Consider the following 21,257-nt stretch of genomic DNA (forward strand, 5'->3'; position numbering starts at 1 on the left):
GGAGAGCCCAGAAATTAAGTAAGAAAGATGCTGCAGGTCAAGCTTCACAGACTGCCATCTGTCTCCCCAGTCACAACAGCCCTTCCTACTGACAGCCTCAGATCATATTTATTTCCAAGTATTTCCAAGACTTCCATAGCAGAAAACTACTATTTTAAGACCAAAAAACCTTAACACCTGAATACCGTGATATATCACAAGAAAAACAGGTGCAAGTGTGTGTGGGTGTCTCTTCCTCATCTGATTTCACACAAAGAAATTTAACACCACATCAATACTGTTGGTGTAACAAAAGGACCTAAACTTTTCAGCTCTGACCACCACCCTGAGGTTTTATAAGGCATTCTGACAAAAAAAAAAAAAGTATTCTTTTATCAGTTTATTTTTTTTTAAAAGCCAAATCAAACTAATTACCAAAAGTACTTGCTGAAGGTATTGCTGGGATATTTGCAGCAGCCAAAGATGTCAGACATTAAATACCATTACTTTTTTCAGGAAATACTCTGTAGCTGGTATCTTCTTCCACTCAGGAATTACCTGCAGTACCTCAAAATGTGCCAAAAAACCCCAATCCTTGCAAAAAGAAAAAAATCCCCAAAACAATAAAACCCCAGAGAAAGCCTCCTTGTCATGCAGACAATTTCTTCCTTTCCTAAAAGGGAAATGAAAAATCACATGAGAGTCAGCTTTCAGTCCAGGCAGAGTAAACCTTTGAAGGGGAAGCAGAGCAACCAGTCCACTGACCACTCCACATAAACTGCATCTTTTACCACTAAAACTCAGCCAGGCTCAGAAGAAACCTATGAGCAGCGTGGCAGGAAGTGAAAAATGCTCCTCCCCAAATCAACTAAGAAATAACTGAGGTTATAATTAAGATGGTAAGCTACATGAAATACTTTTCTATCTCTGAACTAATCCTACAGCCTGTTTGATAGAAGCCATTGAGAACAGTGTTCCCCATCTGTCAGTAGGTGAAGTAATAGAATAAATCTGAACTAGCAAAAAAAAATCTCTTAAGCCTGTTTACTTAGGTAATCTCTGACTGGAGTTTCAGCTTAGTTCATAGAATCATTAAGGTTGCAAAAGACCTCCAAGATCACCCAGTTCAAAGTAAGACCAACCTACAAATTCCTAGCAAGCAGAAGAAAATCCAAATCCATATACTTAATGTTTCAAGCTGCAGAAATTCAGACCAAGAAAATGTTATACCACTGACAAGCCAGTTAAACACCACCTCAAAGTTGGTACAACTGTATTGTTCTTCCTGCGGTTTTAATCCAATTTTTACTGAACACAAATCTGTTTTTGTGCATCCAAACACCCCAGACTAACTGGATCAAGATAGCAACAAGCATCAAAAATTCCCAAGAAAAAAAAGTCATATGTTATATGTCATATACATAGTCATATGTTTTTATAAGTCCCTGAACTGCTGGCTGTTATAGATGGGTAATGTGATGGCTGGCTCTCACAATTAAGGGATGAATATTGTGTATGTTAAGAGAAGTTTTATTGATGCAGAGTTATGTTATTGTGATTTGTTCTCCCCAGGGTCCTCTTTCCCCTCCCCCTTGTGTTGTGGCCACTGGAGTTGGGGCATTTTGGGGGAAAGCAGCCTTGTTACTAGGGGGTGCAGCACTGCAACACCTGACCTCCAGTCAAGTTGTAAGAAAGTGATCTCCACTGATGGGTGGCAGAGAAGGAGTTGACTGACAGGACTTTGGGAGAGGCCAAGGGTATAAAAAGCAGAGCATCCATTTTGTAAATAAACACATGGCAGTTTAGTTCCATGCTTGCAGCGCTGCAATTTTTCTTATACAGTCATTCGTTGTATTTTGTTAAGGTTTAATAAACCTTTGAAATTTTAAAAGTGAGCATGGTTTCTCGCATGGCTGAGGGCACTGCCACCACCACCAGCCCTAGAAGATGAAGACAATATAAGCTGACTGACACCAGGTCCTCACTGCTACATGAATACATCACACAATTTTATCTTTGACTACTACTATGTATCTTGTCCTTAGATGATCAAGGAACAAGTGAAGCATTCTCCTGCACAGACAACCCAGAAGAAGCAAAAAAGGACCCAATTCCAAAGTGGTGTACAAGTACATTTAGGTATATAATATATATACTTACATACACATGATGCAGTATCACAGAGCAAGTACAGGCTTTAAAATGCACATTGATGCCTTTCCTACAGAATCTCCACTGCAGATAAGAATTTTTTAAAGAACTGTTTATAACCTTAGTTCTTTTTCAGAGCACGGAAGGAAAAAAACATACCAAACCTCCAAAACAAACAAACAAATAAGCAAACAACCCCCAAAGCACCAATGTTTTATAGTTACTAATAAACAACCTGAAGTACTGGAGCTTCACAGCATCCCCATCATACTCTGACACAGAGCCTGCCAGTCTGATTAGGGAACTCTGTATCCTTCATTACATCAGCATCTTAGAGCCTTAAGATAAGCAAGTGTAGTCCACAGATCCATCAGCTGAAACTCAGCTTAGGTGCCAGGCATGGTCTCAAAACTGTCCTTATCTCCCCAAGAGGTTGTGGCAGATCTCTTGGTTTTCTTTAAAAGATTCACAATTTTTTTTTCAACAAGAAAGAAATTGGTCTTGATATAACCAAGCAGCACAGTAGCATCATAGTAGGAACACTTCTTATCCTGAACTATTATTTTTCTATTACATAAAGAACACAAACAATGTCAAGCAAGAGATTAGGATCTTGTAGAGCTGAAGGATTCCTAACCATGCACATGACTGGAATTGTAGCATGAACTGGCATTCCATCCCCATCCAAAATTCTTCTCAGCTTAATGCTCTACTTAGGATTTTGAGTTGTCTTTAGAAAGCACCAATGTACTCATGTCCCCATTCTTCTCTATAGCTCAATACAAACACTTTTCCCAACATTTGCTATGATTATCTGAAGCAAAACCAAAGGAGGAGATTAATCATCTTCCTGACTTATTTTCTACAGGTGAAAATAATGTAATCAAAGAGAACAGACATTATTCCTGCCTCATCACAACACACAGTATTTCAATTAACAAAGTACACAAAGTAGAAAGGAACTTGCTCTCACGTTTCTCCTTTTCTCTTTCTCCCTTCACACTTCCTCTCAGATGATGGGAACATCCGCCCAAGTACTGACCTTCTCTAAATTGAGGCATATTTAGCATAAGAAATCTTAGATTGCTATTCCTTCCTCTCCAAGTAAGCAAGTTTTGAGCATTAATGATGGAGGGCTCCATTAAAAGCTGCCCATACAAACATCAAGCAATGGCAGGATACGAGCACATAACATATCACCAGATGTTGAAGAACTACTTGCAAATGTTTTCCAGTTTAGGAAAGACAGAAAAGGAGTCACATCTAAGCTCATATAAACTAAGTCTTCAGAGTGATCAAGAAATTCAAGCTCACATTACCACTTTACCCAATCACTCCATTAATCCAGCAGCTACACAGCAATACACATTCCACATCAGACCCACAGCACTGGGACAATGTGCTATCACTTCAGGTATCTCACAGGTTTAACAGATGCAGATCCAGCTATAAAAAAGCATTTTATCAGTTAAACAAACACACTGTCAGGAACTACACAGCAGAGGAGCCAGCCTCAGGATATCCCTGCACATGTCAGCAGGCACACAGGAAGAGCCACTGTACCCAGCATGGCCATGGAGCACACGGTCCCAGCTCACACGCAGGAACTCATCTAGCACATGCAACAGGGCATGCCAGGTACTGCTTCTGACTGTGCCAGCAGACATGCAGCAACAGGTTACACTTGGACAACAGTCACCCGTCCTACACTTTTCCCCTACCTCTGCACCAAAGCTTCCACACTGGAGATGACGACAGCAGACCTGTGAATAACTTCCGAAACTCTCACCTGAATCAGGCAGCACATTTAGGTGAAATAGGCCCGGTTTTGCCCAGCTGAAATCTGAAAACTGCAAGGAGCACACTGAGTGCTCCTAATCCCAAAACCACAGATGGTATTAACAGGCTTTCAGCTCCTCTATTCAAGGGTGCAGCTTGACAGTTAACTGGGGAAAATGCAATGAGCAACAGCTCACAGAACATGCTGCCTCAGTCGCCACCCCAGCATGCCCTCCTGTACCAAGTGCTTATACCTGCCTGTCTGCAGGATGGGCCACGGCAGAAAATCAGCATGCAAAAAATCCTTCACCAATTCTTTAACATAGATACCTCTACTAACACCCACAGGGTTCACAAAAGGGCTGTTATCAAACACTGACCTGGAGGTGGAAGGGATGTCTCCTTTAGGGGGCTGAAAATCCATCAAATGGTCACAGTGCCCCTTTGCCTGGTACTGCAGAGTGTCACCTCTGGGCCCACAAATGCACAGGGTGAAGCCCCTCTGCTCTGGAGACAGCCAAGGAGAGCTGGGGGTTTTCAGCCTGGAGAAGAGTCTAAGGACACCTTAGGGCCCCTTCCAGTGCCTGAAAGGGCTCCAAGAAAGCAGGAGGGACTTTGGACAAGGGCCTGGAGTGACAAGAGAAGGGAGAATGGCTTCCTGCTGACAAGAGGGCAGGGCTAGATGGCTCAATGGGAAGAAATTCTTCTCTGGGAAGGTGCTGAGGCCCAGGCAGAGGTTGGCCAGAGAAGCTGCAGCTGTCCCATCACTGGAAGTGTTCCAAGGACAAGCTGGATGGGGCTTGGAACAACCTGGTCTAATGAAGGTGCCCCTGCCCAACGAAACTGAACAAGCTTTAAGATTCCAACCCAAACCATTCTATGACTATGAGGTTTATAAAAACAGATAAAGCATGATCATAGTCCTGGCTGTATATACAGTGAAGCACAAAAAAAGTTGGAAATTAATGACAGATACAGAGGGAAAGATTTAAGGTTTTAACTACAGTTAGGAAAAGATACTAAACAGATATGTCTTTCCAGAGTATCCAGCTGCAAGTTAACTGCCCATTTGGAAGAGCTCCTGAGGGGCCTCCGGCCGGCGCTGGCTCCAGGGGCCGCGAGCGCTCGGTGCAGCCGTGAGGATGGCGGGGCCCGGCGCAGGCCCGCCCGAGCCCGGCGCCACCGCCCGCTCCCGGCTCCCGGCTCCCGGCCGAGGGCTCCGGCAGGACCGCAGCCCGGGCCCGCCGAGAGTCGCGCCGGGGAGCGAAGACGCCGCCGCCCCGGAGCCCTCGGCGGCACCGCAGCCACCCGCGGCCTGCCGGCCGTGCCCGGCCCCACAGCCCGCCCGCGCCCCGCGCCCGGCCCCACTCACCCTCCGACAGCTCCAGCTCCAGCTCGGCCAGGCTCTCGCGCACCTCGGGCGGCAGCGGCACGGCCTCCAGCGCGCAGCCCCCACGCTCCGCCGCCATGGCGCGGGTGGGCGAGCAGCGAGAGGGCCCGCGGAGCCACCGCCCAGCGCTGCCGCAGGTGGGGCCGGGGGCGGGCCGGAGGCGGGCAGCGGCGGTCCCGGGCCGGGAGGCAGGGAAGGAGGCTGGAGCCGGCCCCGCCGCCCCGCGCAGCCGCTAGCGCAGCCCGGGACGCGCGGCCCGCGCCGGGGGCGGGCCGGGGCCGTGCCGCTGGGGAGGGGCCGCAGCACGGCCCGCCCGCTCCCGAACCGGCCGCTGCCCTTGGCGTGCCCCCTTCCCTCTTCCCACCCTTCTCGCTGCCTCGGCACCTGCAGTGGCCGAGGCCCCTTTCCTGCATACACCGAAACTGCCCTTTCCCTCCCCACTTCTTCCTCCCAAAGGAAAGTAGGAACTGTGACCGAGCCTGAGCCCACGGGGCCCACCCAGTCCACCGCGTGTTCCAGGATAGGGCATGGACATTTTCACGGCACAGAATTCCACTGTGAGAGCCTGCATGTAAAGTGGTGCCTTGGACTGCATAAAATAAAGAAAGAAAAAAAAAATTAGAAAGAGTGTCTTCTCTAAAGCCAACCACCTCTGGAAGGGCAGCAGAGAGCAGCAGGAAGCGTTTGGCTTGGAGGCTGTGTTGAGGCAGTAGCTTTTCCCCTATACTCATACATATATATATATAGATATAGATATACCCTATATATTTCAACTACAGGTTCTAGGGAGAGTGTGTAGCAGGGAAGCAGAGCCTGATGCTCTGGCATTCCTGCAGCCTCCCAGAGGCTCGGGCAAAGGCAAATCCAGAAGCTTGCCAATGGTCCTGACCACCCAAACTGCTCTGCCACTGGCAACTTTACTAGAACTAAAAAATAGGGAAATCTGGGGAGTAGTCTGCCAACAACTGCTACTGTCCAAAACACCACTCTTGTTTGGGATGATTTGGTTCAGGTTGGGGCTTCCAAAAATCTCTACTCACATTACTGAGGTCAGCACATCACACAGAGTGTATCCCATGTGGCTGCCCTTCTGAGGGCAGACACACCACACCAGCACTAGGAAAACCATTACTGCTTAAAACGTCATTCCTTACACTGGGCAGAAACACTTCTGCTTCCACTACCCTTCAGAAAGCTGTCTGTGGGTATTGGGAAGCTGAGGGGAAACATAGTCATAGGGAACACATTACCTGTAGCTCAGATCCCATTGATGCCTTAAGTTTTAGCTTTCATATCTTCCAGATTGTGTGCTGCATTAGCATACAACTCTGAACTTCATACAAAGTGTTAGCAAGTTCTTCTCATGGTTTAGTTAGACAAAACAATCCTTTAACAGCCCAAGAACCAAGGACACCGTTACAGCTTCAGGCCCAAAAGTATAAACAACAGGGAACTGAGGAGAGCAATCTGGGAGGATGGGACTACAAAACCTGAAGCTGTATTTGGACAAATAACCCCAATATGTAAATGGACCAAAACTTTAAAAAGTGTGAAAATGTGACCTGTGGTCCATGGTGGGTGTAGCCTCAGCCAGGCTCTTGTACTGCCCAAGGTGTATTCTTTTAAGGCCTTTTTAATAAATACCTACTTTATTCCTTTAACACTGTCTAGTCTCTGCTCTAGGTAGCCTCTCAAGGCATCAACTTCTCTGCAGATTTCTTTCCTGAGTCGTAGGCTGCAGCATCTGTCCCTTAGCCCCATGTCCCACCTGTGCTCCTGGAAACAGTGACCACCCAAGGAGACTCCTGCAGGGATGTGTAGGGAGGAGGTGAGACAGGGAAGCACTGACTGCCACAGAAAAGTTCCTCTGAATGCAAAGCCCTGCCAAGGCTTGGGAAGAGCCCTGCATATTCTGGGACATTAAAAAACCCCTGCAGATTGATTTAAAAATGCGCTGATGCAAAGCCAAATTCCCTTGAAACAGAACTGATGCTCACAGGATGTGCCAACTGTCCTTTAGAGAGTAACTTTTAAACTGTCCTTTAAACTAAAGGGGAGTTTTAATTGCCCACCTAGAAGTGCCAGATTTTAAACCTAGGCATTAATTTAGTCAGTACTGACTGGCTAACTCTGAGCACAGGCCCTGAGATCTCACAGCCCTCCTGCTTACACTCAACATGGAACATCGAGCTGTGAGTGTGCTATTACATATTGGATTTAGTGCCAGTTCTGAATGCATTGTTCCCAAAAGGGGATCAACTTGTGCTATGCTATGCAAAAAGGGCACCAGCACCATTCAGTTTGTGCAGTCTGACAACGTTGCATCTAGTGTCAGGATTCTTACAATCTGATTTTTAAAAGAAATGTGATGCAGTCACTAAACCAGCATAAACTTAGTTCAAATTGGTTGGGTTTGGAACTCTGGACAAGTTAAATTACTTCTGCCAAGGTTTTACACCAAATCAAGTATTGTTTGTTCACAGCTCTCTTAAATTTATGTCAAATCAGTTCAAGGGTTCCCCTATAGCTGACAGGGGGTAATAAATCTGTACATGTGCCAAGCTCTATCACTACCACTTTTTTTTTTTCCAGAGAACCAAATGGTGATCTACCTGACAGATAAATATGAGTTTACCAAGACAAAAGCAGCTAAATAAGTAATAAAACAATCTCAGATGAATGCAAATATATAAAATTCTCAATAGCCAGTAGAGAAAATATTTTAATAGGCTGCAGCAGAACAATTTGCCTCCAGAAAAGATTTTTCTCATGCTCCAAAGTTCAACACCACATCTGCTTCAAAGGCAGAGATTTCACATGTCCAGAGGTTTAAAATATTCTGGCATTATAATTCTTCCTATGCCTTTTCTAAAGAAATAGAGAAATATCACAGGAAAGTCTTACTCAGCATGATACTTGAATCTCTCTAATTTTTGCACTGAGACATTGTGATTGGAAATGGGTGTACCAACGGAGCATCTCTTTCCTCTTCTCCTACCAGCAACTTCATACACATTTGGAACTGCCCCCTGAAGGTAGCTACAGAACAAGATACCAGACAGAGGCAGGATCACTTACATTAGATGTAGATAGAGTTCACAGGTTTCATTTAGTACATTTTGCCAAAAATGCAGAGAGTTGAACAAAATTATGGGCCTTTTGAACTAGAAAAATGAAGCTAAAAGTGTCCAGAATAAAAAGGAGAGACTGAGGGAGGACTTAAATACTGAAAAATCAGAAGAGCAAATCCCAAATTCACAGAAGGCTACAGGTCACTTTGATATTTTTGAGAGTATCTGAGCTATTCCTTTAATTGGAATGATACTACAGAAATATTAAAACCCAAGCAAATCTAGGACCAGAAAAATAAATAAACAGGCAGAAATAAACAACCACACAATGTAAGAATTCACTATTAAAATGCCATTTTAATAACTTTTTTTACAAGGAATCCAGCTATACACTATAGAAAAATAAACACCACAGAGACTTTTTGCAGCTTACAATACAGCGATGCAGGCACACTTCAGCTGTTGACTTAATTTCACATAAAAACATTGTTCTTAGTGAAAAGTAAGTCCCTCTTAAAGTACTAAAATATAATAAAAAGAGTCATATAAAAATTTGCTCTAAAAGCACTGCCCTTTATTCAGTTGCATGGGAGATTGCAAGTGCCTTTGTTGAGTGAGGACCAACTCAGAGGAAGCACAAACTTGCAGGACAGATTTCATAAGCAGTTCCCATCACTTTTTTAGGTTTCTCTGATGAGGTGAAGCTAGTACTTGCCCTAAATTTAAAAAAAAAAAAAATCTGTATTAGAAAACTGCTTGTATTATGAAACAACAGCATACAATTATCAGCATATTTCCTCAAAGCACTTCATATGAACTATACACTGGAAGCAATTCCAATTTTCATCAGCCACCTAGGAGCAATCCCAAACAGGATTTGAAAGCCTAAACATCTGCCAAAGCAAACCTTCATAGCCTGGGACCAGTGCTCCATCACAGGCCTGCTTTACCCCCAGAGACAGCTCAATTCTGCCATTCCTGTGGTGATTCTTAAGGACATTGCTGGACAAGGTCTTGCCACTGAATAGATGTCCCAAAGCTCATTAGGAACTGGGACATCTCTTGGCTGACAGCACTGTTCTAAAGATGGCAGCATCATTCTGTAATGACTGGACATTATTGTCCTGGTAACATGGAAATGATAGAAATTATATGCACTTTTCACAAAGTGCTGTTCATGGTGTCCCAGCCCTGGAGTATTTATTCTGCATTTGGAATGAAGCAAAATGTGTTACTTCCATAAAGGCTGACAGGTTTCAAGTCCAAAACCTGTTTATCTATCTGAATCAGCCATGCAGCTGCAGTATTTGGGGAAAAAAAACCTCAAAACAAGCCCACAAAGTCATGGTAATAAAGTTTCTAGGTAAAGTCCTGCTGAGGACAATTGTCAAAGTTCCCAAACTCTTAAGGATTTCAGGATGATGTGATGACAGTTTGCAAGTTCCTCCTTAGGACAAGGTTTTTCTCTGCTATAATCAGTGTGTAACAAGAGGAGGTAATTAGACTAGGGAAACTAAGTAAATTTGGTTTTAAATAGCAAAGCTAAGTGCCACTACAATCCTTTGTGTGCTCTTTGATAAATCTTAAAACTAGATGGCTGTATTTACCAGTCTCCAAACCTTCTTTAAAAATCTGTTATGAACATAAGGGAGTGATAAATAAGGGAAGCACTACAGTTTGTGCTGCAGAGAAAGGCCTGCTCAACTATTACAATAGCTATGTTTGACTTTAAAGCAAATTAACTCTCTAAACTGTTTCATCTAAATCGGAACACTTGCTTGTTTAGACTTGGGAACAGAAGTGGGGCAGAAATCACATGAAATTATTCAATCTTATCTCTTTCACTATTACCTTAGAGAAACGCCACATTTGGAATAGTTTTAGATATGATTCAGAAAGGTTTCCTTTCTGGGACTGATTTAGTTGTTACCCCATAATAATGATAATTATTCCTTAAAATGATGCTCTATATAGGCACTGTGTACAAAGAACCTTGTGAAAAGCAGCCCAGACTTGCAGGAGCTGTAAGGGGTAAGAAGGTAGCTCTTACCTGGCTGCACCCCTCGCAGCCTTTGCTGAATCACCTCCAAGCGATGGATATATTCTGTGAGTGACTGTTCAGGATCCTGAGGTGGCACAAGGGACTTCTCTGGAGCTGAACTTGGGGACGGATGCAATCTTAAAAAGAAAACAAATTATTTTCTCCTTCTCATGATAGACTCTCAAATATATCCAGAAGATACATTCATATAGTCAGGAATTCTGGGCAAAGAAAACTGGAATCACCACCACCCCTTCCATCTGTATAGCTGTTCCTGGAAACAAGAGCAGCAATAGGCATTATTTAGCACACCTTGGATCTACATCAGACCTGAGGCACCACCAATCCAGTCACACTGAGCACCAGCCAGTTATTATGCTGTTATTAATATCATGTTCCATATCATAAAGGTGACTTTTCTTAGCAGGGCTGTCAGAAACAGACACATGCCATGACAGAGGAATAGGGTGGAGTAAAATTAAGTCTTCTGGAAGTGCCTGCAGGTCTCAAACTCTCCAAAATGCTTTGCTAAATTACATGCAAACCAGAAAACTACCTGGCTGTTTAGGACAAGCACAGTCTGTCTCCCCAAACCACTCAGCAAAGATTAAAAAACCCCTACAATAACTGGAAACATCTCCCATCTTGGCAGACTGACCTGTTGTGAGAGCGGAAGGAGGACCGTGGGGAAAGGCTCATCAATCTTGCAGCACAGCTGGGTCTGTGGCATAGCCCTGTGTCCCTGTCCTGGGTAGGGGGAGAGCTGAAGGGAACAGCTGGGGGCTGCTGCTCTCTCAGGACTTCTGTTCTAGCACCAGAGGCTGTGGTAGATATGAAGGGTTAAAAAAATATGTGCTAGGAACCATTGAGAACAAGATATCATAAACACATCCAATAAACCCATGAAAATGATGCAGAGTATGCTTAAGTTTGGTTTTAAATGCAGGTAAATACAATTTCTACAGCTAACTGCTTTTTTTGTTTGTGTGGGTTTGTTTCTTTTTTAACCATATTTAACAGAATTGTGATGCTATTCTGTATTGAGGTAGAAAGTTCAGCATTTCAGGATTCAAGTTTCTTAGGAATCATACCACAGTGGGCATATGTACAAAGGTATGCTTTTTTTAAAAAAATTATTACCAGCAACTTAGAAACAGTGAAAATTACATAGTACCAGGTAATGAAAAATACACTATTTAATCTGAATTTTGTCAAGCATTGAAAAGGCACAAGTAATGGAATTAAGGGCAACAGTTCCTCAGTATTGGGTGCCACATTAAGATGTTCATGGAAATTCTTACAAAGGCAAAAAGAACGCTCAAGTGTTCCTGACCTGCATGAGACCATCTATCCATCTACTCTACAGATGGATAGTGGCAACATAAGCAGATTTTCCCACTTGGGTTTTGTTTTTAAATGAAACACATCACTGAAATGAAATTACAAAGAAAACAATGTACTTGTCCAAACACATACCTGTCTTACCTCCTATACTGTGAGAAATGCTTTCACTCTGTGTGCTCTTCCTGCCAACTTTGTTCCACTTCCTCACCAAAAACTTTAACCTTGGTAAGAAAACAAATTTGTACAAGCATTAAAAATAAGAAGAAATACATTTAATTTTATTATTATTTGTTGATGTAGAACCTATTAAGCAACATAAGCAATAATTGTTGTGGAATGACAGGAGAATTCTTCAAATTCAGTTTTTGGAATGCTGGGTTATCCTATTTTACACTGCAATGATCTTGGAACTGCTGAAAACACTTGCATATTTTGGCTCTGCTCCTAATCTCCAGAGAGTTCTTCCTACCTGAGAGGAGGAATTTGGAGGTTACTGCATGAGTCTGGAGATCCTGCAGCCTTTGCTGCTATTATGGTATTCATGTCAGACTCTGTGTCATCTCCTGATAGAAACCTGCTAGGAGTCACTTTAACTAGACAACGAAATTGCTCAAGAATAACCACCTATTACATTTAAAACTGCTTATTTTTCATTAAGTGGGCTTAAAGCTACTGGGAGATGGCATGTTGTCTCATGTACATTTGATAGAAATAGAGCACGACAGAATCACACCCAATGAAACACATGCTCCTGGATTCCAGAGAGAACCAATCCTGACAGATCACATTCTGATACAAGACAGACTATCCAGTGAGACCAAGGAGACAAGGGTCAGCCCCAAAGGCCTTCAGTTTGCAATGCTGTGCACTGGTTCCCAAATATATTGCAGCTGGGTATCACTCAAGTAGCTTTTTCATAGAATTATGGAGTGGTTCAGGCTGGAAGGGATCCCAAAGAAGCCACCTTGTTCCATCTCCTGCCATGAGCAGGGACACCTTCCACCAGACCAGGCTGCTCCAAGCCTCATCCAACCTGGCTTTGAACACATCCAGGGATAGGGACAGCCACAGCTTCTTTGGGCAGCCTGTGCCAGGGCCTCACCACCCTCACAGGGAAAAATTTCTTCCCAACATCCCATGTAAACCTACCCTCTTTCATCTTAAAGATATTTTTTACAAATCTTTAGTGCAGATCAAACTCAACTAATAAGTCATGCTTGAAACAGTTCTGGAGATTGTTTCTTCTTAATATCAATGTAGGATAAGCCACAGGAACTACCAATTATTTAAGTTTCGAAGAAAACATCATATATAAGAGACAGGGAGTATTTTGGCTTTACCTTGAGATGGCAATGATGGCTCTGACTGCACACTTGAACTTGGTGAAAGGCCGGGAGCGTGATCTAGAAAGCTGCAGGTCTGCAGGAGAAGGATAGATTCCCATGCGGGCGATGAGAGAGAGAGTTGCTTGCTCACAGTCCTGAAACCCACCAAGCAGCAGCAAGAGGTATTTCTTCTGATAAACTAGAGCCTTTCTAAAGCTCTCTGCTCGAATGTACTTCCGATACAATCTCTGCAACTGCAGAAAGAAAAAAAAATATATTCAAAAAGTTCAATTTTTTCCACAGTTACTGTTGCAAGAACCCAGCCACAAACAAGGTGTCTTCAGGTCAAATGTCCAGACTGAAGACACAAGGGCAACCAAAACAATTCTGTACACTGCTAAAACACACCCAGATTTGGAATGTCAGACCTCTTTAAATCTCCTGAATGTTTTCAAGCAAAATTATCATACTCAAAACTCTAAAACAGTTTAACTCTTTAATAAAGAAAATACATCTGCTTAACAGAAAAAAAAAAATTAACCAGGAAGCATGGTGGGAGAGATGCCTATCAAATTTGATTACAATCAAACTGTCAGAAAAATAAAAAGTATTTAAGATTAGTCAGCAAGGATTAAAAATAACGAGTGTTTTCTATTTTCATGCTTAGACAAGAAATCTAAGTCTCCCTTTCATTTAAGAGTGGAATGAAATTCCAAAGATCCAGATTACTTTTGATGCAAGTTCCTGTCTAACACTGAGAAAGTTCCAAAGGAACTTCTCTGATGAGTTACATATGGGGAAAGTTTCTAATTTAAAATAATATATCAAACTGTTCATCGAGAAAATCAACCTTTTAAAATAGCAACCAAAGATTACAGCAGTGAAAGATAAATACCATAATCTGACAGATCCCTTTTTTATCCCCAGCAGATGAGGCTGAAATGCTACCTCCTCTGCTGTGGTTTGCTGGCTCTCCAAGCTCCACAGACCCTCTTTGTCCCCATGATTTTACCTTAGGATTTGAAGTTTCTGCCACTGGTTTGTTTTCAATTTCAGCATTGGCTTTAGCCAGCTGGGATTCTGCCTGTTTCAGCATGTTCTGCAGCGTGTTCCTCTCCCGTTGCCAAGCCTCTCTTTCCAGCTCTTGAAAAGGGTCAGCAACACCTGCAGATCTCATCTAAAACAGAAACCTAAAGGAAGTGAGCCACAATGGGTTTTGCACATTACTTCCACAATCAAACATCTCAAACTGAGTAGTAACCCAACTTTATGACAAATTAAAACATAATAACAATGAACCTGAAAACCAGCAATGGATTCAGGTGTTAAACAGCACAATGGGAAACTGAAATGCATGAAAAGCCCTTCTGACTTTCATCTGACTTTCTTCTACACCCACAGGCAGCACTGTTATTCAGAAATAGTGAAAATTTCTGTGTACATGCAAAAACAAGCTGCACATACATCAAAAACAAGTTGTGAAAAATTCTGAAAAATCACATTCAATTCTGAGAGTCTGTTGTTCAGAAAAGCTGTGGCTGATCCATCCCTGGAAGTGTCCAAGGTCAGGCTGGTCAGGGCTTGGAGCAATCTGGTCTAGTGGAAGGTGTCCCAGCCCATGGCAGGGGGTGGAATGAGATGGGCTTTTAGGTCCCCTTCCAATCTGCTGTGATTGTGTGAAACTGAATTTTGTGCTAAGTCGTCTCTTGTAGGAATGAGACCCAGGACTCCAGCTCCAATTATTCATGAAGTTCTGCCTTCATAACCCTCTTTGTATCAACTACAGATTTACTGGTCAGTCATCAGTTACATCAGTGCATGATGCAGTAGATCACAAAAAGAAATAGAAGATTTTTTTTTTTTTTAAGGTAGTTGATGTTTTATCCCTTGAAATAAAATCTATAAATTAGAGAAGCCAGTACAAACAACTGACCTCAGTTTCTCCTAGCAACTTATTTCAGTCCAATCTGTAATATCTGAAGGAGTTCTACATGACTCATCTACGTCCTTGACTTCTACTGCAGTGCTTGGCAGCTGATTAACAGGACAGCTCCATTTGGCACAGATTTTCCATGCTGACATTTTGCCAGGTTCCCTGTCCAATGCTCCCCAATTTATTGCAACTCAAGGTGGGAACTGCAGAAAATTCCTTTGGTCTCCTGAGCACGTGGTTCAGTACCTTAAAGGAAGAAGAAATTCAGGAAGGAGACTGAAGGAAAAGGTGAGTCTGGAAGAAAAAAAGATCAAGGCCTGAAAAGAAGGCAGAGAGGAGGGACTGTTTGTGCCCACAGAAGAAAAGCTACTGAGGTGGAGTTTTTGCTCCTAAGATCTAGAAAGGCATGTGTCTTTAAAGTTCTCTACTGAACTCTTTTTTTGTTAAACAAAATTGAAGTCAGGAAACTTGAGCTCCTTTATTTTTGTGTGGTCAGTCCCTGAAGGAGGGAACTCTGCTCCAGCAAAGGTTTTGTTGACAGCTGACAGCTCTAAAGGTTTCTGAGAGAAAGGCTTCACCAAAATAACCCCATGAACTTGGAGAAGAGGCTGCATCCCCCTCCTCAAGGCTGGAGATGATCCATTTGGCAACCATCTCTGTGGCTGCACAGGTGACAGAAGGAAAATATTAACTATATTTTATTTTGTAAGCAGGTAGACACAGGGAGAACTGCAACATGCCAAGGCAGCTTATCACACATCAGACTTGTGACCAGAAGATACAAAAACCTTTAACTTATCAGTCATAGATCTCTGTCTGTTGCAAGATAAAGATAAAGCTGCAGTTATTTGGGGAATCAGATGGAATCTAAAAGTTATGCTTTTATGTATTTTCTATCAGTAGACCTGAGCTTGATCTTGGGTAATCTCTTGTGTAAAATATTAGCAATACCGCAAACTTGGGTCAGAACAGCCCTCCTGAGATTACAAACCACTTCTTGAACTGCTTTTTGAAAAGTTCTTGGCATTTTGGTGAAAAACAACTGTCTCTGGATGCATAAAGAAGATACAGCAACTCATCCTAAAGCTTATGATCCTTCGACACATTACATCATCTAGGGAAAAAAAATGCTCTCAGAAGCAGACTCTGCAACACAACAAAATAGATTTGGACATTGAAATATGTTAATATTTTCCTTACCTGAGATGTAGGAGGAGACAAATCTGATTTTAGTTCCCTTAATGTCTGCAGTAAAGAGGCTACAGCTTCATCATTTGATGCAGACCAATCGTTAACCGTTCTGTTTAGGCAGAAATACCATTTCAGTATCAGGCTGATTTGTAAGAATGTTAACACACATTTAATTACTTCTTCCCACTACCTGGCCTTTAAAGTTCTGAGGCTTTACTTATGCAATGTTTACCACACAAATTACTACAAATACACAGAGAAATGAGCAAGTTCTGTTAATTTTTAAGAATTAAAAGAGCTAAGGGCTCTCAGCCATGACCTACACAAAAAGCAGGATAGAAAGCAAAGTGCAATTTTATGAACTCACTTATCCAGAGTTTTATAAATGAACTCATTCAGGTGCACAGCCACAAAGAACAACTGCTGCCTTATCTTCTCCAGCTGTTGTTGCTGCTGCAAGTGGGATTTTTCAGTTTCTTTTGTCACTGGCTGTGTGGCATTTCCATCTTTGCTTGAGGTACCCAAGAGTTCCTCCTGACAGTTTGGAGCTGGAGGATTTCTTTCTCTTTCTTTTAATACTGCCAGTATTTCCTGCAATTCTTTAATTCTTTGTTCATCCCTTTGGTGTTGCCGTTCCAAGTTTTGCTGTTTGAAAAGAGAAAGTAGTAGTTAATTGCATCTTATATATATGTACTTATGTGTCACCATAACTAATTAGCATATACATCTGGTGTTCCTTAACTGCCAGACTGCTTCTGGGGGAAGGCTTTCCTGCTTTCCAGGGCCACCAGGAAGACATTTAATGACACTGGAATGGGAACTGTCTCCATCTAAGGAGAAATCCAGGGTGAAACCAATACTGCCTCAAGGCTTGATTTGGATGCTAGCTCAAATTAAGGGCAATGACATGAAATCTAGTTTGGTTCCCATTAACTCATTCCCATTTAACCCATATTCATCCCCACCTGTGTACAACCAGCAATTCCCAGCACAGGCAAAACTTTAAAGATCAATTTCCACCAACAGTAAACCCAGACACAATCCCTTGAAAACAGCTACATTTCAGAAAAGCAGGACAAGAGCTCATTTAATGCATTTTTCAGAATGCTTTAACAGAGGGAAATATTCCAATTGAAGAACACCATCCAGAGAGTTAAATCCTAGTGTGTGGCTATTTCAGTGTATGGTAGAGCATCCTCACCAGTCTCTCCTGAACTCTGTGCCAGTCCTTCTGTTTCTGTAGCTCTGTCTGTTGCTGCTGTTTCTGCTCTCTTTCCCTCTCCTCTTTCCTGTTCTTATCTTGCTCTTTAAGCAGCTTGAAGAGTGACTGCAGTTGCTCCCAGTCAACTTTCAGCTTGACCTCTCTCTCCCTCTGGGCCTCCAAGGAACGGATCACCTCTTGCTTTTGCGCCTGAAGAGACTCCAGGGTGGCTCGCAGTTTGTCACTGACCTCCCTCTCCTTCTGGGTTTCCTCACAGCACATCTGTACCTCAGCCTCCAGCTGTCTCTTGGACAGGATGGCCTTCTCGTGCATTTTCTCAATAACAGCAGCAAGCTCTGTAGTTCGGGCCCTCTCCTCTTCCAGCTGGGCTTGGAGCTCTCGGACAAAAGCTTGTTCCAGCAGTGACTCCCTGTGCTGACAGGAAGCACCTTCCTTCACTCTCATGCTCAACTGCTCTGTCAAAACACGCTCGTGATTCAAGGAATCCAGGAGCTCCAAGGAACGATTTTTCTCAGCATCCAGGTTTTTCTGTAGCTCCTGCAGTTTGTTCTGTTCCTGGGACAGCAAGGCTTCGCAGCGGGAGTGCTCAATCTGCAGCTCCTTGCGGAGGTTATCTGTCACTGTCTTCTCGTGCTCTAAGGACACGAGCAGCTGGCAATTCTGCACCGACTGCACATCCAGGGCAGCCTGCAGCTCCTGGGCAGGAGGGGGAGAACACATTAATATGCCAGCACAAACACTCATTTGTGGGACTGGCTGGTATGTTCAACCTCCTATTTTATCCAAAAACATATTCAAGACTTAACTAGAGTAGTTCAGGTACTAAAAAGTTTAATTTAAAATTACAAGTTTCAGAAAAATGCTCCTTAGCAATATGGCACCAAGCAACAAACCCAAAAATTATCACATTAATGTATCTGCCAGTACATTATTTCTTCTTTAGTTAGTAAAACCCTCATTAGGAAATCACTGCTTTTTACATCACTCAAGTCCCATTAATAAGTAACATCTGAAACAGCAATAACCCTGTTGTTTTAAAAAGAAAAATCTAAGCAGTAAATGCAGATGTAAAACTTCAGGACTTAGCAGCCCATCTCTTCAAATAATCACAGAATGGTCTGGGTTGGAAAGGACATTCAAGCTCATCTCATTCCCACCTTCTTCCATAGGCAAGGAACACCTTCCACTGTCCCAGGTTGCTCCAAGCCCTGTCCACCCTGGCCTTGGGCACTTCCAGGGATGGGGCAGCCACAATTGCTCTGGGTAATCTGGGAGGCAGAGCTGCACCACTCTCACAGGGAAGAACTTCTTCCTTATATCTAATCCAAATCTACCCTCTTTCCCTTTAAAACCCATCCCTAGGTCCATTCTGGGAGCCAGCCTTTCTCCAGAAGGAAAGGCAGGGACTGAAGGGGCAGTGTAGGGCACTGCAAACAGTCAGAGCTGGCACTGCTGTCCTAGTAGGGAGGTCTACCCTGCCCCCACCTAGCCAGCACCATTTGTTATCTCCTAGAAAGCCAGGTCAGATGCTAAAAGGCAGAACCTTTCCATAAAGGGGCTTCAATAAAGATTTGTGAATGCCAGACCAATCTGTTTGTCCAAGAGCTACCCCCAGGGCAAAGCACTTTTCTCCTGGCCTTGGCTATTGTGTCCTCCTTGCATGAGCAGGTTTCTGAAAAAGAGGATGGTAGCAGCATTTCCTAACCATACAGCAGTAACAAATATCCCAACAAAAATCACTCACAAACCTAAACCTACCAGGAAGATGACAGGAGAAGCCAGACTACAAGGAACTTAGGGAATTTAAGTAGGATTGTTTGGAGATGAGTTTAGTTTTGGGGTTAAACCCCAAAGAAATGGTAAATGTTAAATCTTCCTCCTTTTCCTTTTACTCTAGGCCTTTTACAAGGACTGAATCATTGCTATTACAGTCTTGGAGAGAAAGCTGTTCACTTGTTTTCTGTTCAATTTAGAAGGGAACAGGACAACTTTGGTTAACTTCCAAAAATACATATTATATTGCAAAGGCTCCACTTACTCTCTGCCAAACCTATTTGTCATTGTGTGGTTTTCTTTATAATCTCAGAGATCATACACCTCACACCCCCTTGGTAAATTTGCTCTGGAATTAAGGGTGCAGTTAGACAGCTGTAGAATCTGGCTATCCCTACTCAGCAAGGGGCAGTACAAAACAGAGGAGAATGGGGAAAGAAAAACCACTAAGAAGATGTGGGGAAAAAAACAAACCACCATGGCATTCAACCCTGGTTTATTTCTGCACGTGCAATTAATAAAAGTAACTGAAAGCTTTAACTCTGAAAAAAGACGCTGTGCACATTCAGAAAAGGTTTGGGGGTTTTAACAGTTACTAAACAAAAAGCAGTGGAGGTGAAGAAGACTGCAAAAATAACCTGCTAGTTAACGTCATGCCCCAGGGGAGCTGGGCGTTACCTCCATGGCCTTTGTCTTTTCATCCTCTGCTTTCCTCTGCTGACGCTGCTGTTCCTCAAACCAACCTCGCAGCTCAGATCCCTTCAGCTGCTCAGCCTGCAAGTCTTCCAGTGCAGCTGCCAAATCCTTTTCTTTTTTTTCCAATTCAACACTGCAAAGTTCAAAATGACATTTCTATGTTCAGAACAGAACATCCTTCACCAACATCACAAACAAGACGTTTTGTGTTGGTTTCTGAGTTTCTCTTGAGTCCTTTCTATTGATTTGTTTTTTTTAAGGTGGCCTCTATTCTTTCTAAAGAGGGTCAGTTATCAAGTCACAGCATCTGAAAACATTTACTTCCCTGCAAGCCAAGCTAGAATTGCTTGACTACGTAACAATTAAGAGATAGGTTATTTATCATGGCAGAGGAAAGCTGTTGTCCTTCGAGACGAAAGCAAAATATTGGCACACACTAAAGAAGGGAGTGGGGAAGGAACATATCCAAGATGACAATTTAGTCAAGAAAACATAATCCTTAAAAGAGAGACCCTAGTTTTCCTCCCTGTGTTTCCAAGTGCTAAGCTCTGTGTGGATCCAGTTAGTATAAAGCTCTTTCAGACCTACTGATAAATCAAGTAAATGAATAAATCTGCTTCTCACCGTAAATTATTTATTTCCCTCTGAAGCTCTTCCAGGGATTTCTGCAACCTTTCATTCTCTTGCTTACTTCCAGAAAGCTCTGATTTCAGGGATGCTTTTTCTCGAGTCAGGAGATCACATGTTGCAGAGGATCTTTTCTGCTCCTCAGAGAGGGTGCTGTGCAAGTCACTTACAATAGATTTTTCCTGCTGAAGCTTATATTCCAGTAATTCAACTAGGATAAAAAACCATTGTAACAGTTATTTATATTACAGAGACCTTGACATTATGATATCAGTTACACTAATTCAAATTAGAAAAAAAAAAATCAGCTGTATTAAATTGTTCTTGTCTGAAGAATTAATCTCTTTTCAAACATGAGAGGAATCAGCAGCAGGATGCACAAACAATATGATTCTATCATTGTGATATTCTGTAATATCACTAATGGATTTTAAACTTCATTAAACAAATTATTCACTTACATAAACATTTTATGACAGGAATCACAATATAGAACCTGTTTTGCCAGCTCCGCTCAGGCAGGCGAGTTAAGAGAAACAACTCTCCCTAAATTTGGAGGTTCCTGTTTGATAAGTATGTAAAAATACTCAATGTACCTATGTCTACAGTATTATGTAAATAAAATTAGCAATAAACTTCTGGATTTCCAGAAAACTTTCCTTATTGGACTAGTGCATGTGCTATTAAATGGCTGAATCCTGAATGATAGTGATGAAAAAACAAAAATAAGGAAAA

At 42.6% G+C, this 21,257-nt stretch overlaps 2 protein-coding genes across 20 annotated transcripts in view; both read right to left on the reverse strand.

Moving 5' to 3' along the window:
* Window positions 1-5,451, reverse strand: part of DIP2A (disco interacting protein 2 homolog A) — a 73,751-nt gene extending 68,300 nt beyond the window's left edge. For 4 of the 6 annotated variants that reach the window (XM_033516021.1, XM_033516020.1, XM_015635237.3 and 1 more), the window contains exon 1: window positions 5,282-5,446. In XM_033516021.1, the coding sequence (XP_033371912.1) occupies window positions 5,282-5,378 (97 nt within the window). In that variant the 5' untranslated portion in view covers window positions 5,379-5,446. Of the gene's footprint in view, window positions 1-5,281 lie in introns of all 6 variants that reach the window. The other 2 variants (XR_001522871.3, XM_033516022.1) reach the window with 1 other exon arrangement.
* A 3,250-nt stretch (window positions 5,452-8,701) lies between these two features.
* The window catches only part of PCNT (pericentrin), a 71,335-nt gene continuing 58,779 nt past the window's right edge, over window positions 8,702-21,257 (reverse strand). For 11 of the 14 annotated variants that reach the window (XM_015634886.3, XM_015634884.3, XM_015634885.3 and 8 more), the window contains 11 exons: window positions 20,520-20,733; window positions 19,878-20,028; window positions 17,406-18,122; window positions 16,572-16,849; window positions 16,214-16,313; window positions 14,093-14,257; window positions 13,096-13,334; window positions 11,888-11,976; window positions 11,070-11,232; window positions 10,421-10,548; window positions 8,702-9,086 (listed from right to left, as the gene is read on the reverse strand). In XM_015634886.3, coding sequence (XP_015490372.1) covers window positions 9,043-9,086; window positions 10,421-10,548; window positions 11,070-11,232; window positions 11,888-11,976; window positions 13,096-13,334; window positions 14,093-14,257; window positions 16,214-16,313; window positions 16,572-16,849; window positions 17,406-18,122; window positions 19,878-20,028; window positions 20,520-20,733 — 2,288 coding nt within the window. In that variant the 3' untranslated portion in view covers window positions 8,702-9,042. Of the gene's footprint in view, window positions 9,087-10,420; window positions 10,549-11,069; window positions 11,233-11,887; window positions 11,977-13,095; window positions 13,335-14,092; window positions 14,271-15,014; window positions 15,260-16,213; window positions 16,314-16,571; window positions 16,850-17,405; window positions 18,123-19,877; window positions 20,029-20,519; window positions 20,734-21,257 lie in introns of those variants that run through there. The other 3 variants (XM_015634879.1, XR_001522816.1, XM_015634889.1) reach the window with 3 other exon arrangements.

The sequence above is a fragment of the Parus major genome, chromosome 7 (assembly GCF_001522545.3).
Source record: "Parus major isolate Abel chromosome 7, Parus_major1.1, whole genome shotgun sequence".
Taxonomy (NCBI): Eukaryota; Metazoa; Chordata; class Aves; order Passeriformes; family Paridae; genus Parus; species Parus major.